Source organism: Triticum urartu, chromosome 5 (assembly GCF_003073215.2).
Source record: "Triticum urartu cultivar G1812 chromosome 5, Tu2.1, whole genome shotgun sequence".
Classification (NCBI taxonomy): domain Eukaryota; kingdom Viridiplantae; phylum Streptophyta; class Magnoliopsida; order Poales; family Poaceae; genus Triticum; species Triticum urartu.
The window spans coordinates 643475826-643494217 of record NC_053026.1 but is presented as its reverse complement, the minus strand read 5'-3'; the positions used below and the strand labels follow the sequence as shown (position 1 = coordinate 643494217).

General features: G+C 51.3%; 2 protein-coding genes and 1 pseudogene across 2 annotated transcripts; 1 reads left to right on the top strand and 2 right to left on the bottom strand.

The window, feature by feature from the left end:
• Positions 1–389: 389 nt before the first annotated feature.
• LOC125507616 (riboflavin biosynthesis protein PYRD, chloroplastic-like) lies at positions 390–3315 on the top strand (the record flags this gene model as incomplete). Its single annotated transcript, XM_048672144.1, has 3 exons — positions 390–1139; positions 1810–2108; positions 2588–3315. Coding segments are annotated over 3 exons (1638 nt in total), but the record flags the coding sequence as incomplete, so codon positions are not given.
• A 1370-nt stretch (positions 3316–4685) lies between these two features.
• LOC125511544 (xyloglucan endotransglucosylase/hydrolase protein 31-like) lies at positions 4686–5714 on the bottom strand. The gene has a single exon (XM_048676943.1). The coding sequence runs from the start codon at positions 5569–5571 to the stop codon at positions 4828–4830; it is 744 nt and encodes a 247-aa protein (XP_048532900.1). The 5' UTR covers positions 5572–5714; the 3' UTR covers positions 4686–4827.
• LOC125507615 overlaps positions 5713–18392 on the bottom strand; it is a 110074-nt pseudogene continuing 97394 nt past the window's right edge.

The window sequence follows — 18392 nt, the reverse complement described above, 5'->3', positions numbered from 1 at the left end:
TCTAGTTGTTTTCTCTTTTCACGAGTAGTTCGCATGCCGTTTAATTAAAAGGCAACACTCATGTGAGTTTTCTCGAACAAAATCTTGCAAATTGTGAAAATAAAAAGTCTTCTTTTCTTCACGGGAAAGTGAAATATCTTCTGAGAGTGCAATGGACATTTAAAAAAAATGCATTGCCTTTTAGTAAAATTTAGAAGATATATTTCCTCCGGTTCAGAATATAAAGTGTATTGATTTTCGTGCAAGTCAACCAGTTGAAAGTTTGACCAACATTATAGAACAAAATAGAAACATCTGCAATACCTAATAGATAAAATATTGAACTACCTTCCATGATCGATCAAATGATATAAATTTCATATTGTGGATATTGATATATTTTTCTCTCGTTTTCCGTCTTTGGGCCCACCTGTCAAAATACCCCCGAGTCATTTTTTCTCCTATGCTGCGGTTCGGCCGGTCGGGTGCGCTCGGGTGAGGAAGGGAACAGAGTCTCCTTCCTCTGCGCGCCGCGCCGCGCCGCCCCTCACCGTCGAGCTCGCTGCCGCGCGACTCCTCCCGCCAAGCTGCGCCGCGCCCCTCCCCGTCGGCATCGCAGCCGCGCCGGGATTCCTTATCCCCCCAGGACCGCGCGACGCCGCCTCCCCGTCTCCGGCCGCCGCGGCCTGAGCAGCTCCGCGCGGCGGCGAGACCTCGCCGGTGTTGCCTCGCAAGCCGGCCACGCCAACCGCGACAGCTGCACGCAGGCAGTCGAGGCAGCTTACAGGGAATCCAAAAGCCAGGCTCGGCGCCCCCACATCTCGCTGGATTGGCTGGCCTCCTCTCTTCGGTCTGACATGATCTCCTCCTCGCTCTTCTCGCGCCCCCGCCTCGCCCCGCGCCCCGCATCCGCCGCGGCCTCCCCCTGCCGCGCCCGCCTCGCGGTCGGCAGCGGCGGCGCGCGCGGGCTCGCGGCCGGCGTGCGGTGCCAGGCGCAGGCGGGGGACATGGACGCGCACTACATGCGGCGGTGCGTCGAGCTGGCGTGGACGGCAGCCGGGCACACCAGCCCCAACCCCATGGTGGGCTGCGTCATCGTCAGCGAAGGCCAAGTCGTCGGCGAGGGATTCCACCCCAAAGCCGGGCAGCCCCACGCCGAGGTCACCCCTCTCACCCTTCTTCTTCTCAATTTGATGCTCACTCTTTTTGGACTACCAAGGATTTGTCGGATGATGTTTATTGCAAGCCTGTGAATTGAACAACCATCTACCAGTAGCCTGGCCTGTTAGCAGTTCACAATCTTCATATGATCCCTAATTTCACATATATTTTACTCATTCAGGAAAAACCAGCGCTACATTAAGCAGTACTGTTCCAATACTGCATTATGTCATAAATTGTTCACTTCTACTGCAGCTGTCCAGCAGATGATAGATACATCTAACACCAAACAAATATTTAGGAAATATCACTTGTAGCCAGTATGTCAACAGTATGCAGTAGTTTTCAGTCATACACAACAATATGATCTCAGCTAATGCTATTATGAAGAAATAAATTGAAAAAATGTCTTACATTATGAGACGGAGGGAGTACTATTTAGGAAATATCACCTGTAGTCAGTATGCCAACAGTATGCAGTGGTTTTCAGTCATACACAACAATAACCAGCACCTATGTAGTATTCGGCTATTACCCTATTACGTATAGGTAGCAGAACCTATGTTTTTTGCTTGCATAAGAACTTGGGCCACTAAAGTACAATGGTGCTGATAATTTCATAGGCTCGTAGCCAAGTATGGTGTTGCTAATATGTGGCTCTATCTGCAGGTATTTGCTTTGAGGGACGCAGGGCATTTAGCAGAGAATGCAACAGCTTATGTGAGTCTGGAGCCCTGCAACCACTACGGGAGAACCCCTCCCTGCACTGAAGCACTCATCAAAGCCAAAGTTAAGGAGGTTGTGGTGGGGATGACTGACCCAAATCCTATTGTAGCATCCAAAGGGATTGAAAAACTCAGAAATGCCGGCATAGATGTAAGGGTTGGCGTGGAGGAAGCATTATGTCTCAGATTAAATGAGGCTTACATTCACCGTATGCTTACTGGGAAGGCCTTTGCAACTTTGAGGTAAATATCCAACTACAAGTATCTTCCTAGGATTCTAGTATTTTTGCTAATTTATAATTATAGGTGTAGCATAATTTTGAAATCTAAGTTGCACAAAAGGGCAGCCCCGGTGCATGTAGCTCCCGCTTGTGCAGGGTCCGGAGAAGGGTCCGACCACTTTGGGTCTATTGTACGCAGCCTTTCCCTACATTTCTGCAAGAGGCTGATTCCAGGACTTGAACCCGTGACCTGTTGGTCACAAGGCAGCAGCTTTACCACTGCGCCAAGGCTCCCCTTCAAATCTAAGTTGCACAGCATGTTCAAAATTTGTGTTTCACATCTGTGGTTAAAAAACGTAGGGTGCTCATTGCTTCAGCCATTTTAGTGTAGTAATGTTTAATGTTTATAGTTTGTACTGTTGCATATCAGGTGCGTTGGTTCTTTTTGTCTGAATATGATGTGTGCTGCTGCTGATGTTTTATCTGTTACACTGAAACCAGAACTACACTCTCGATGAACGGAACTGTCATAAATCAAATTGGGAGCGGAGCTGATCAACCAGGAGGATACTACTCGCAACTAGCGAAAGAATACGACGGAGTTATAATTTCAAGCGACATGGCCAAGGCGACTACCTTACCAATATCACGCGAGGCTGGCGCAAAGCAGCCTCTTTACATCATCATAGCGCAGGGAGAAGGTTCCAAAGTACACATCCCGTTTCTCAATGAAGAGTCTGCATCTAACGCCATAGTCCTGGCTGATAGTCCCGTCGCCGTGGAGCCATCGGGAGTCAGCGTCTCAGTCCTCGACCAGATGAACCTAGAGTCCATCCTCCGACTTCTCGCGGATCGAGGGTTGTGCAGTGTGCTGGTTGATTTCCGAGATGCCGGAGGCGTCCTGGTGCCGCTGCTGAGCAAGTTTCAAGAGGACAAGCTGGTGCAGAAGGTTGTTGTGGAGCTCTCACCTGTCTGGGTGGTGAGCCCAGGGCCGAGCGACCTGGCGTTTGGTGGCAGCCAGTCGTTTCCACTCAAGAACGTGGAGCACAAGGAGGTGAATGGAACTTTGCTGCTTGAGGGATATTTGTAGCATCTTATCTTTTCTGTCTGAGGATTTGTGGCCTCCTGTTGTAAACACCGAGCCATGTGAACTTAAGCCTGAACCCGCGTCCGCTTTGGAGTCGCACTACACCGCTTTATAGTTTCACTTGGAGTAATGAGCGGTCAAACCCGACTATGTGCAAGCTCGACTCCATCTTTTGCAATGTCGAGTGGGACATTAAGTTTGACACCCACATTCTCCATGCACTTTCAAGCTCCCTGTCTGACCATTGCCCGATTCTCCTTGCTGATGAGAGGGGCCCTGGATGCCCTTGCAGTTTCAAGTCTGAAAACTTTTGGACAAGGATTCTGGGATTTATGGATATTACGCAGCATGTTTGGCAGGAACCATCCACCCACCTTGAGCCATGCCAAATCTTGTTAGCTCAAGAAAGCAAGCTTGCATCTCTCCAAGTGGAGCAAGGGGCTCTTCTCCAAAGGTAGGCTTCAACTCCACGCCGCCTTGTTGATCATCCTTCAACTCGACATCACCCAAGAATCGTGACCTCTCTCTCCTGACGAGCAGGATCTGAGGGCTAGGCTTAAGAGGAGGGTTACGGGCCTTGCCGTATTGGAAAGGGCACGCAAGAAGCGTTGATAACATCAAGGAGGGTGATGCCAACACAAAAAATTTCACCTTGGAGTCAATAGGAGACGACGAAAAAGCACATCCATAGGCTAAAGCATAACAATGGTTGGGTAATTGATCACTTGGTGAAGGAAACTATTGTCCAGAGTCATTTTTCCAATGCCATTGGTAGGGGTCATGCAACAACCCAAGATTTTAATTGGGAGAACCCAAATTTGGGGCACACAGACCTAAAGGGCATTGACGAACCATTCACGAGAAGGAGGTCAAGAGTGCCGTGGACCAAATGCCGAGTGACAAGGCACCCAGCCCAGATGGCTTCACCAGCGCTTTCAGTGCTATAAAATACGGCGGCATTAACAGATCTCATTCAAGAGGGGGAGAATGAAGATACCACGAACATTATTCGTAGTAGGCATGCTTGTTTGTGGGAAGGAGATACTCCCTTTGTTTTTATTTACTCTGCATATTACAGTTGACTGAAGTCAAACTTCATAAAGTTTGACCAAATTTATATGAAAGAATATAAATATTTACGATAACAATTTTATATGATGCGAAAGTGCGCTCAATAATGAATCTAATGGTATTGATTTGTAATTGTACATGTTAATATTTTTGTCTATAAATTTTGTCAAAGTTTATATAGTTTGACTTTGACCAAAGCTAATATGCGAAGTAAATAAAAACGGAGGGTGTACGTTTTTTTTTCCGAATAGGGAAGGAGATACGTTAGCTATGTTGATGAAGACCATCATCGTATTAACCACACGTATTTTATGTGGTCCATGTATTTTGCACTAATAATATTATGGGTTCAATCTCTCTTTTTTGACAGTTATGGGTTCAATCTCTGTTATTATAGGAGTATTGTCTAAACGTACTATGCAACATTAAGAAAAACAAGTGTTCAAATGAACTGTGTGTGTTTCATTGTTTTTCCTCCACGGCAAATAATTCATGAATCTTTTATTGCAGCGCTCATGACCAAGATAGTATAGCTAATTCCACATTGCTGGTGGCACGATCAGAGGCGGGACAACGCCGACATCTAATCTTTACCAGCTTCGGCATCAACCTCCTCCTCCCCCGCAGCACCGGCCTCATCTCCGGCGTTCGCATCATCCTGACATTCTTCTTCCTCTCTCACAACGGGCACCCTGACGTCTCTGTAGCTGCAGACGTAGGGCGCGTCGCGGCCATGGTACGTGCCGGTCCACTTCCCCTCGTCGACGTCGCTCGCGTCCCACAAGGAGGCGTACAGGTACATGGGCTTCTCCGGCCACGGCTCCCCCTCGCGCCGCTCCTCCCGCCGGATCACCTCCCCGTCGACGCGCCACTCCACGGCCTCGGCGCTCCACGCGACGGCGTAGTGGTGGAACCCGTCCGAGGAGTCGAAGGGGAGTTGGTGGACCATCTCCCTGCCGCCGCCCCCCGCCACGAACAAGTTGGTCTGCACGGCGCGCTTGTCGTTGCCGAGGAACTCGAAGTCGATCTCGTCCATGTCGCTGGAGCCCTCCAGCGACGACAGGTAGAGGTTGTAGTTGAGCCCCGCGGTGTCTCCGGCGGGGGCGCGGACCGCGGCGGCCACGGCGCAGCCCGGCAGGAAGCGGCCGCGCGACCGCCAGCGCGCCCCGCCGCGGTGGTCGTAGGTGACGTGGATCTCGCCGGACGCCGGCGCGTGGTGGCAGGCGTCCGGCGTGTAGTCCACGGCGATGCGCTCCAGCGGCTCCGTGCCCTCAGGGCGCAGGTGCTCGTGCTGGTCGTCCGGCGTGACCTCGCACTCCGACGCCATGGCGGATCGGAGGATGGGAGAGCGCAGGAGCGGGGTCGAGGTGGTGGGGTTTTAAGAAGGAATGCAGCTTGAGGCTCAAGTTCTCATGGCTGAGTGTTTACAACAGGAGGCCACGAATCCTCAGACAGAGAAGATAAGATGCTACAAATATCCCTCAAGCAGCAAAGTTCCATTCACCTCCTTGTGCTCCACATTCTTGAGTGCAAACGACTGGCTGCCACCAAACGCCAGGTCGCTCGGCCCTGGGCTCACCATCCATACAGGTGAGAGCTCCATGACAACCTTCTGCACCAGCTTGTGTTGAGTAAATAGGCAATTTCTCGATTAAATTAATCCACGAGTAAATCACTAGCATGGCATTGACACAAATAAACGCATACTGATATTCAGCCAAGCTAGCACATACTACGCTAATTGCAGAAAGATCAACGTAATGCTACCATGGCTAAAACACAAAACAGTAGGAGCGGGATAAATGAGTTATACCCTCCAGTAGGCCATGCAGAGGCCGTGGCTTTGGTGGCTGTAGCGGTGTCCTCGGCGGCCTTCTTGTCGGCTTCAGCTTTCTCGGCGGCGGCACGTTCGGCGTCGGTGGACATGGTGATGATGAAGGCGACGCGGACGTAGAGGAAGTAGATGATCGGAAGCGAGCAGTCGCGTAATCGCTGCCCAAAAACCTATTCGCCCCTCACCCCGTACAGGAACCAGAAGGGCGTGGTTTCGGAGACCTCCTCTCCCGTCGACCGTGTACGCGGCGGACGGGATGGAGTCACCGGCGGCATCAGCAGCAAGGGAACGACGGTGAGCGTGCGCATGGAAGCAGATGTTATCTGTTCGTGGCGGCTAGGGTTAGAAGACACCGCACACTTATATAGGCGCAACCGCGTGAAGAGACGTGGGATCGTCCCACGTCCGAGTCCGTGACAGCCCATGATCTGACTTCTCAGATCGTGGCCTAGATGTCAGAGAACTCTCCGTTAGTGACTGGCAAAAATACGCGCGTAGGTGTGAGCTCGGCTCGGCTCAATCCCGCAACCCGCGGCGCGTCGTGACGAGGCGTGGCGTGGCGTGGCGAGGCGGGCGGCGGAGGAGGAGTGCGCGAGGGCCTCTTCTCTTCTCAAGCTCCAATAACATGTAGAAGAGAAACCCTTATAAGGAGGTCCAACTCCTTTTCCACTTCCAGGGTGGGACTAAACTTCCCACTACACCTAGTGCCATATAACCCACATGGGCCCTTAGAGATTTTTCAGAAATTACTATATGGGCCTAGAGCCCATCTCAAATTTCAGCAATCCCCCACCAGATCTCGAGAGCCCATTGTGTCCTTTGTTCCAATTACAGTTTCGCTATACTAGTGTTTCAGTGAAGACCTGTTAAGGCCGAGCTTCACCTAGAGCAAGTAGTTACACTCCTTCACAACTGAACAATGGACTATGCCTTGAATTGTCAGTTTGGCGTAAAGAAGTTTCACCACATGTCTTACTAGTACTAGGCTGCCGAAGGCTGACCCTTCGGGTGGAGCATATAAGTCACACTCCTGGCCTATTCAAGTGCTTACTAGAGATCACCCCAATCTCATAGACTATGACCAGCAGTCGGGCTCATATAGGCGTGTTCCTCCAAAGATCGCTCTATAGGATAGCATCTTGCTTATATAAGCTTCGGAACACATTAAGACATTAGTCATCCTACCATACAGTGTCGAGAGTATTGCATCTCCAACGGAGTGGGTTAGTATAGTTACTCTCCTCAGTTCACCACTGGCTTGTTTTCCCAGGTCCTAATTCACGGGATCTCCGATCACATAGGTTGGGTTACTACCATGGCAACTCATGTGGGTCTCATGCCCATCTCCCTCAATGCATTATCTGTCACTACACGTGATAGCCCTTTCGTAAAGGGATCTTCCAGATTCTTAGCCGTATGGACATACTCCAACGCTATCACTCCGGAATTTCTTAATTTTCTGACAGCCTTTAATCTCATTCTTATGTGTTTGTTGGACTTCATGTTGTCCTTTGAACTTTTCATCTTGGTGATGACAGTCTGATTATCGCAGTTCATAAGGATAGCCGGAACCGGTTTACCAACCATTGGCAAGTCCATCAAAAGATCTCGAAGCCATCCTGCTTCGACACCAGATGTGTCTAATGCTGTTAATTCTGCTTCCATTGTCGATCTCGTTAAGATCGTTTGCTTGCAAGACTTCCAGGAAACAGCGCCACCTCCAAGAGTAAACATATACCTAGTTGTGGCCTTCTTCTCATCAGCATCAGAGATCCAATTTGCATCACTATACCCTTCAAGTACCGACGGGTATCTGGTATAGTGAAGTCCATAGTTCATAGTACCTTTCAGATAGCGCATAACTCTTTCAACAGCATGCCAATGTACATCACCCGGTTTGGAAACAAAGCGGCTCAGTTTGCTCATAGCAAACGCGATGTCAGGCCTCGTTGTGCTCGCTAGGTACATCTGTGAACCAATGATTTGAGAGTATCTCAATTGATCTATAGCCGTGCCTTTGGACTTTCGAATCAACACGCTAGGATCATATGGTGTTTGAGATGGTGTGTAGTCTGAATATCCAAAACGACTCAACACCTTCTCAACATAGTGGGATTGCAGAAGTGTAATCCCACCCTCATTATCTCTTAGTAGCTTGATGTTCAAGATAACATCAGCCACACCAAGGTCTTTCATCTCAAATTTCTGAGACAGAAACGACTTGACCTCCTCAATAACTTTGAGGTTGGTTCCGAATATTAGTATGTCATCAACATACAAGCACAGTGTCGGTGTCAAAACCGGCGGATCTCGGGTAGGGGGTCCCGAACTGTGCGTCTAAGGCGGATGGTAACAGGAGGCAGGGGACATGATGTTTTACCCAGGTTCGGGCCCTCTTGATGTAGGTAAAACCCTACGTCCTGCTTGATTATTCTTGATAATATGAGTAGTACAAGAGTTGATCTACCACGAGATTTGAGAGGCTAAACCCTAGAAGCTAGCCTATGGTATGATTTTCTGTTGTCCTACGGACTAAAACCCTCCGGTTTATATAGACACCGAAGGGGGCTAAGGTTACACAGAGTCGGTTACAAGGAAGGAGATCTACATATCCGTATTGCCAAGCTTGCCTTCCACGCCAAGGAGAGTCCCATCCGGACACGGGACGCAGTCTTCAATCTTGTATCTTCATAGTCCAACAGTCCGGCCAAAGGATATAATCCGGTTGTCCGGACACCCCCTAATCCAGGACTCCCTCAGTAGCCCCTGAACCAGGCTTGAATGACGATAAGTCCGGCGCGCAGATTGTCTTCGGCATTGAAAGGCGGGTTCCTCCTCCAAATACTTCATAGAAGATCTTGAACACGAGGATCGTGTTCGGCTCTGCAAAACAAGTTCCACATACCACCATAGAGAGAATAATATTTCCACAAATCTGATCTGCTGACGTACCCCATAACATGACATCACACCACAGCCAGGTCTTTATTCGAATCGTTTTTCATAACCTATCTCAACGTATTTCGCGAGGCGGTTCTCTTGGCACGTCTTGTCGAAGTAGAGATCGTGTCCCCTTATTACGGGATTCCCATCAATACGAACGTGGGTAACCCAACCGCGCCATCAATTACGGCGCTTGGGGGATAAGCGAGTTTTACCAGGCTGGTGGGGGCGCATAGTTTCGTCCGCCCTTATAAAGGGATAAGGTTTCACCTTTTTCTACCCACGCCTTCTTCCTCCTTGCTCATCCATTCTCGCGCACTCGAGCTCCAACGCCCAAGTCCACATCCTTCTCCTCAACTCTCTCCAAACATGTCTGGAGCGGGAGGCAAGTGGATGGTCTCCTCTGTCACGGAGGGACACATCAAAAAACTACGCGGGGCCGGATACTTAGCCGCGGATATCACGCACCGGCTGCCAGCCGCGGGGCAGATCGTCCCTACCCCGAAACCTCACGAAAGGGTGGTTTTCCTCCCCCACTTCGTCCACGGTCTGGGGTTTCCCCTCCATCCATTCGTCCGCGGCCTTATGTTCAATTATGGGCTAGACTTTCATGATCTGGCCCCAAATTTCATCCTCAACATCTCGGCGTTCATCGTCGTGTGCGAGGCTTTCCTCCGCATCCGGCCCCACTTCGGCCTGTGGCTGAAGACCTTCAATATCAAGCCGAAGGTAGTAGGTGTCCAACAAGCGGAATGCGGCGGAGCCATGGTCGGAAAAATGCCCAACGTTACGTGGCTCGAGGGCTCTTTCATGGAGACCATAAAGGGGTGGCAATCGGGGCGGTTCTACATCACCGAGCCGCGCGACACCAACTGGGTGGCGGCCCCCGAGTTTCGATCCGGAATCCCCACGCGGCTCACTTCCTGGAAGGAGAAGGGCCTGTCCTGGGGTTCATCGGTGGAGCTGGACGGACTCCAGAAGTGTATCCGGAACATGATAAGCAAGAAACTTAAGCTTGTCAACATAGTCCAGGTCATGCTCTTCCACCGGATCCTCCCGTGTCAACAACGGGCTTTCAACTTATGGGACTTCGACCCGGCCCAGCACCAGACTCTATGCGAGCTCTTCGACACGATGCATAAGGACGTCTGGAAGGTGCTGTTCAAGGGCGCCGAGGTCCCTCCTTCTCTTACCGAGGACCGCGGGCTAAGAGCGAAGCGCCCTGCGAATTCGGTAAGTTCTGTACATCTGGTAGGGTATTTATTTCCCATAGCTTAACCATGTGTGGGGTCTGAGCTCCCATGCCTTTGATAGGACTGGGTGGAGACATCGGAGTAGATTAACTGTCCGGCCCCTCTGCCCGAAGACCCTGCGGACGCTCTCCCGACGGAGATGCGGACTCCGGCTCCTTATGAGGTGCCGGAGAAGACCAAGAAGAAGGCCAAGGGAACCCGAAAGAGTTCCCGGCGCCAGGTGATATCGGACTCATCGTCCGATAACTCTGAGACGCACTCCTCCGTGAAAATGAGGAGGAGGAAGACAAAGACTCTCCCCCTCCAGCCGGGGGAGACAAGAAAAGGAAGGCCGCCCCCACCGGGGAGGCCGAAGGGTCCAAGAAGGGAAGGACTCTCCTTCCAGACTGTTCCACCACCGCCGCCGATGGCGAAGACGAGTGGTTACTAAGGGCCAAGCCCCTGGCGAAGTCGTAAGTATTCGGATACCAGAGTAACTCATAGCATAATTTTATTGCACTACTTCTCCTAACGTCGAATATGATCATGCAGTCCGCCCCGAGCCCGTATCGACGTATCCTCGTCGGGCGGCTCCTTGGACTCGTCAGATATGGATAGTGATACACTTCCGACCGCCTCCTCTCCTCGCCCTACGGACGATGTCGAGGTATTGTCTCAAGGGGCACCAAGCCGGGGGGAGACAGTCCCGGAGGCGCCTCAAGGCGACCTTCCGGACTCTAGGCGCGAAGGGAGCAAGACTCCCAAGGGCTCCAAGTTCGGCCCCCAGCCGAACGCCGCGCTGGAACCTCCAGTGGTTCTGGACTCGGGCAGGCGGCCCCCTTCCAAGAGGGGCAAGCCACCCGTGCCGGTGACCTCTGTCCATCCAGAGGCACCGGACAACTTGCTGGGAGCGCCTCATGGCGCTTCCATCGACGAAAAGCACCGCACTATTATGGGTGCGGTGATCAAGAAGGTTCAGTCCGCCAAGAGCGGACTGACTGAAGCCTGTGCCAGCCTTCTAACAGGCTTTGAGGTAAGTATTTAAAATATAGGAAAAATATTACCGCATAGACAGTAGCCCCTGATGCTCTGTTTGGTGTTCACAAAGAAAAGCCGAATAGAGGATCAAATAATATCTGCAGGAGTCTAATATAAGTATGTCTGTATGCGTATGCAGGCTTCGCTGCTGACCTCTGCCGCACTGACTGCGGAGGTCGCTGCACTGAGGCAGAACCTCAAGCGGTCCAAGAAAGAGCTCGGTCTTGCCAAGAGGCAGCTCGAGGAGAACAAAGGTAAGTAATGCCTTGTCCACACACACACACACACACACACGCACACACACACACACACACATATATATATAAGATGCGGTTGCCAAATGATAGGATCATCATGGATGTGCCAGGGGCCACGACCGAAGTGGCGACCCTGAAGCAAGCGCTGTCTGAGGCCGAAAACAACGCGGCCAAGGAGCGCACCGAGTGGAAAAAACAAGAGGCGCGGGTGGGTGAGGTGCAACAAGAGCTCCAGGCTCTCGTGAAGAAGCACGAGGCCTTGGAGCTTGACCCGAAGACACGAGAGTCCGAGCTTGCCGCGGCCCTCGAGGGCACAAAGCATGCCAAGGCTGAAGCCCAAAAGTCCCTCCAGGAAATTGAGGCGATGAGGAAGATAGCGGCGGGTAAGGCATTCAATATGCAAAGCAAGCATGTGAAAGTAAATTACTTGTTACTCACCCGAGTCCGGAGCTCTCTAGGAGCATTCGCAGATTTGCCCCGCAGCGTTTCGGATGCCGCGAAGTATTACCAGGCCGAGGAGGGAAGCTCGACGGAGAAGTTGTTTTGGTCTCAGTATACTGGGACCGAACACCCGATGCCTGTGAGCGACCAGCTGAAGCAGCTGGTCGAGCTGCACAAGGCGGCCGAACAGGCCGTGAGGGGCCTTATAGTTCGGATGTGGCCTGGCGACTCCCTTCCCAACAGCTACTTCGGCCTGGTGAGGCGGCTTATGGATGCGTGCCCACGGCTGGAAGTCATAAAGGGGTCCGTCTGCATCGAAGGTGCACGCCGGGCTTTTGCCCGTGCGAAGGTGCACTGGGCCAAGATGGACGCCGAGAAGCTGGTGAAGGAGGGGCCACCGCAGGGCAAGGAGCATCGCCACCCTGAAATGTATTATGAGGGTGTCCTGAAGGGTGCCCGTCTTGTGGCGGAGGAGTGTGTGAAGGATGTAATTTTTGAATGAACTTGCTCGTTTGATCCTATATTATGAAAACTTGTTCATGTGCGCTATGCAACGCTTGTTTGAATTTAAAATATTACCTTCTGTGCGGCTATTTAGCAAATCTGAGAGATGGCCAGTCGTCGGCTTCTGCCCCCATGCCATGAGTGCTGGGGTGTTCGGGATAAATCTAAGCACTCTTTTTCCCATTGTTGGGTCCTTCGAGGGAGGTGCTTAGCACAACAAACAAGGCAATCGGACTATAATGCTTTATCACTCTCACTTAGCCATAGAAGTCTACAATTTTAAATTTTGGTGAAGCCCCTAGTATTGGGAAGGCCGAATTCGGGGCGCTATACACGCCTACACCGGACAAAGCCGACTCCTCGCCCTAAGCGGCATAAGTCTTTAGGGACTCGAGACCTCTCGAACAGTGACCAGCTCTCGCCTTATCATGACAGTCAGTTTTAGCTTTCTCTACTGAGGTGCTTAGCCCAGATGAACCGGGGCACAATCGCAGTAGTTCTCCCAGTGCTACCTTAGCCGATATAGCGGAACGTAAGGTACCAAAACATGGGAGCCGGGCAAACCCAACTATTGACCCAAGACATGATTCGGAGCTGATGCATATAATGCTATAAGTTTAGGGTGCCACACTGTTGAAAGTGTTCGGACTTCTCATGCCGTATTATGGGGTACGCTTAAGCCCCTGGCATATTGGCCGTACCAAAGTATATGTTCATTCACAACATTCAGCACCCGTACACTTTGTTTATTCCTGGGAGTTCCGTGGTGCGACATAGCTTTCTGCCTCCTTGGTTGTTGCATCGTGTGTCCAGGAATCGTACCGCCGGACGGGGTTTCCAGAGATTGAAGTCCTGAAAGAGAGAAAAATAACAAAGCGGGAAGCCCCTACTGCGGTTGAGCCGCGTCTTGGGGCGTGCCGTAGTCGTTCCCCCCTCCCCACCTGTGCCCATGGTATTTTCAATGCGTAATTATGTACGCGTGGCACGGATTTCGCAGTTTGGCTGGGACTTGGGTGGGGGCCGCATTGCTATGTGGGCTAGGAACATGCCAGGCGGTCTTGTTGCCGATTACTCCGGGCGTGCTTGAAGGTGTCCAGGTCATTAATCGCCGAACTTGTGGATTGCCTTAAGAGGCTGCTTTGCGCTTCTGCTGCGAGGGCCGCAGTGTGCTCCTCCGTGCGGAGAGAGCGCTCAGTGTTTCCATTGACTGTGATGACCCCCCGAGGTCCTGGCATCTTGAGCTTGAGATATGCATAGTGCGGTACCGCATTGAATCTCACAAATGCGGTTCGCCCGAGCAGTGCATGATAGCCACTGCAGAACGGGACTATATCGAAGATTAACTCCTTGCTTCGGAAGTTATCTGGGGATCCGAAGACCACTTCCAGTGTGACTGAGCCTGTACAATGGGCCTCTACACTTGGTATGACGCCTTTGAATGTCGTTTTTGTGGGTTTGATCCTTGAGGGGTCTATACCCATTTTGCACACTGTGTCCTGATAAAGCAGGTTCAGGCTACTGCCGCCGTCCAGAAGGACTCGAGTGAGGTGAAATCCATCGATGATTGGGTCTAGGACCAGTGCGGCGAATCCGCCATGACGGATACTAGTGGGATGGTCCCTTCGATCGAAGGTGATCGGACAGGAGGACCATGGGTTGAACTTTGGGGCGACTGGCTCCAACGCATATACATCCCTTAACGCATGCTTCCGCTCCCTCTTGGGGATGTGGGTTGCGTATATCATGTTCACAGTCCGCACTTGTGGGGGGAACCTCTTCTGTCCTCCGGTGTTCGGCTGCCGGGGCTCCTCCTCGTCATCACTATGTAGCCCCTTATCTTTGTTTTCGGCGTTTAACTTGCCGGCCTGCTTGAACACCCAATATTCCCTGTTGGTGTGGTTGGCTGGCTTGTCGGGGGTGCCATGTATTTGGCACGAGCGATTGAGTATACGGTCCAAACTGGATAGGCCCGGAGTGCTTCTTTTGAATGGCTTTTTCCATTGACCGGGTTTAGAGCCTTTGAATCCGGCATTGACTGCCGTATCCTCGGTATTGTCGCTATTGACGTGACGCTTATGTTTGTTGCGACGTGACCTGCCATTGCTATCCTTGGTATCTGAAGTACCGTGGTTCTTTGATATGTTATTGCTGCGAGCTAGCCAGCTGTCTTCTCCCATGCAAAAGCGGGTCATGAGTGTCGTGAGGGCTGCCATAGATTTCAACTTTTCCTGGCCAAGGTGCCGGGCGAGCCACTCGTTGCGGATGTTGTGCTTAAAAGCTGCTAGTGCCTCTGCATCCGGATAGTCGACGATTTGATTTTTCTTTGTCAGGAACCGTGTCCAGAATTGCCTGGCCGATTCCTCTGGCTGCTGAATTATGTGGCTCAAGTCATCGGCATCTGGTGGTCGCACATAAGTGCCCTGGAAGTTGTCGAGGAATGCGGCTTCCAGATCTTCCCAACAGCCGATGGATTCTGCTGCCAGGCTATTGAGCCAATGCCGAGCTGGTCCTTTGAGCTTGAGTGCGAGGTATTTGATGGCATGTAGATCGTCACTGCGGGCCATGTGGATGTGCAGGAGGAAGTCCTCGATCCATACCGCAGGATCTGTTGTGCCGTCATATGATTCGATATTTACAGGTTTGAAACCTTCTGGGATTTGGTGATCCATTACTTCATCTATGAACCATATGGGGTGTGCGGCGCCTCTGTAGTGGGCTATGTCGCAACGCAGCTCGAATGAGTCTTATCCGCTGTGTTCGGCCCGGCCGGATTTACTTTTACTGTATTCGGCGGGACAATTATCGTCTCGCGTAGTGGCGCGCCCTCATGATCCGTAGATCGATCTTGCGTGTTTTGCTTTGTCCTCCAATACGTCTCGCAGGTCTAGCGTGTTTCCCCGTGCCTTGTCATTTTTATTTGGGTGGCGTCGGGGTGCGGGCTGAGTTTTTGGCTGAAATGCCTCTCTGTCACGGCCACGAGGTGGCCGATCAGCCGTGTCATATGCTGGAGATGTAGGTTTTAATGCTTCCTCCTCCAGTCGGGGTAGCAACTTGTGCTTTGGGTAACTCTTGGAGGGGCATTCAAGTTCATATTCCTCAGCCGCGAGGACTTCAGTCCATCTGTCAGCTAGCGAATCTTGATCAGCTTGAAGCTGCTGCTGCTTTTTCTTAAGGCTATTTGCCGTGGCTATAAGCCGGCGCTTGAAGCGCTCTTGATTGGCGGGATCCTCCGGCACGACAAATTCATCATCATCGAGGCTTGCCTCGTCTTCGAAGGGAGGCATGTTATTATCATCCTCCGCCGCTCCATCTGCCGCTCTCTCGGGAGGGCTGGCTTCTCCATCCTCCTGCTCTAAATCTTGCTGGAGGGGATTGTTGTCGTCTTCGGCACTGTCCGGAGTGCTATTATCTCCTGTGCCGGTGTCACCGCTTTTGCTTTGGCGAGACTTAGAGCGGCGCCGCTGACGTCGGCGCTTGGGTTGCTTCTTGGAGGGGTCATCCTCCGCTGTCTCGTCGCCATTGCCTTCTTTGGGTGTGTCCACCATGTATATATCATATGATGAGGTGGCTGTCCAATGCCCTGTGGGCAGTGGTTCCTCTTCGTCTCCCGCATCGTCGTACATACCGTCGATGTCTTCGGAGTCGAAGTCGACCATGTCGGTCAAATTGTCGACAGTGGCTACTAAGTGGGTGGTGGGTGGGCGGCGAATTTCTTCGTCATCTGCATCCCAATCCTGCCGAACATAGTTCAGCCAGGACTCTCCTGACAGGGAGAGAGACCTTAATGAGTTTAGTATGTCGCCGAAAGGCGAGTTCTGAAAGATATCCGCGGAGGTGAACTCCATGATCGGCGCCCAGTCGGATTTAATAGGCACGGGCGCAGGCGGTTCGGGGTACGTGACCGGGGGAGAATCCGGCAGTTCGGCGTCATGGCTCCCGTGAAGGGTAAGGTCGATACTCGGCTCGATCTCCGCTGAGAATACGGCCTCCGTGGCGTGGTCTACCCACCAGTCCATGGATGGTGCAATTGGCTCCGAATTGAGGGTCGGAGCGGTTGCCGGTGCGGTGTCCTGAACACTGTCCGATGGTAGAGCTAAATCATGCTCATCGTGACTGTGCGACACACTCGGCAGGGGCTCGAATCCGTCAAAGATCAAGTCTCCGCGGATGTCGGCCGTGTAGTTTAAGCTTCCAAACCTGACCTGGTGGCCAGGGGCGTAACTCTCGATCTGCTCCAGATGGCCAAGCGAGTTAGCCCGCAATGCGAAGCCGCCGAATATAAAGATGTGTCCAGGGAGAAAAGTCTCACCCTGGACTGCATCGCTATCGATGATCGAAGGAGCCATCAAGCCTAACGGTGACAACACAGAGGAACTCTCAATGAAAGCACCAATGTTGGTGTCAAAACCGGCGGATCTCGTGTAGGGGGTCCCAAACTGTGCGTCTAAGGCGGATGGTAACAGGAGGCAGGGGACACGATGTTTTACCCAGGTTCGGGCCCTCTTGATGGAGGTAAAACCCTATGACCTGCTTGATTATTCTTGATAATATGAGTAGTACAAGAGTTGATCTACCACGAGATCTGAGAGGCTAAACCCTAGAAGCTAGCCTATGGTATGATTGTCTATTGTCCTATGGACTAAAACCCTCCGGTTTATATAGACACCGGAGGGGGCTAGGGTTACACAGAGTCGGTTACAAGGAAGGAGATCTACATATCCATATTTCCAAGCTTGCCTTCCACGCCAAGGAGAGTCCCATCCGGACACGGGACGAAGTCTTCAATCTTGTATCTTCATAGTCCAACAGTCCGGCCAAAGGATATAATCCGGCTGTCCAGACACCCCCAAATCCAGGACTCCCGCACACAGTATAACTTCTTCGCCCCCACCATGGCGATAGTATACACATTTGTCAGCCTCATTAACAACGAAACCAACAGATATCAGAGTTGTATTAAACTTATCATGCCATTGCTTAGGTGCTTTCTTCAGGCCATATAAAGATTTCAGCAACCTACACACCTTTCTTTCCTGACCATCTATCACAAAGCCATCTGGCTGTTGCATATAGATTTCCTCAATTAGCTCTCCATTCAGAAAAGCCGTCTTAACATCCATCTAGTGGACGAGAAGACCATGCGAGGCCGCCAAGGAGAGTAATACTCTAATGGTGGTCAGTCTAGCCACAAGTGAATAAGTATCGAAGAAATCTTCCTCTTCTTTCTGGTCATAACCCTTGGCCACAAGCCTAGCCTTGTACTTTTCAATCATACCATCGGGCCTAAGATTCTTTTTGAACACCCACTTACATACCAATGGTTTGCAACCATAGGGACGCTCAGTGATCTCCCATGTCCCGTTAGCCATGATGGAATCCATTCGCTACGGACCGCATCCTTCCAGTATTCAGCGTCTGGTGAGGCATACGCTTCTGAAAGAGAAGTAGGAGTATCATCCACAAGGTACACGAAGAAATCAACACCAAAGGTCTTTGCAGTCCTTTGTCTCTTTCCCCTACCAAGGGTTTCCTCGTCATCCTCCTTGGGATTTTCATCATGTGTTTGTTCATAATATTCCATAGGGATGGCAGGTTCAGGAGTCTGCTCAGATTTCTGTCTAGAAGTGCTTTGCATATCTCTCATAGCAAAAACATTCTCGAAGAATGTAGCATCCTTAGACTCCATAATTGTACTGACCTTCTGATTAGGTACCTCAGATTTCACTACTAGAAATCTATAGCCAACGCTGTTCTTAGCGTAGCCCAAATTAACGCAGTCCACAGTCTTTGGTCCAAGCTTACGCTTTTTGGGGAGCGTCACATTGACTTTCGCCAAACAACCCCAAGTACGCAAGTACGAGAGTGTTGTCCTTCTCTTTGCCCATTTCTCATTGGGAGT

Bases quoted from the DNA above. Each gene is read 5' to 3' on its own strand.
- LOC125511544 (XM_048676943.1), bottom strand. From the start codon at position 5,571: ATGGCGTCGGAGTGCGAGGTCACGCCGGACGACCAGCACGAGCACCTG.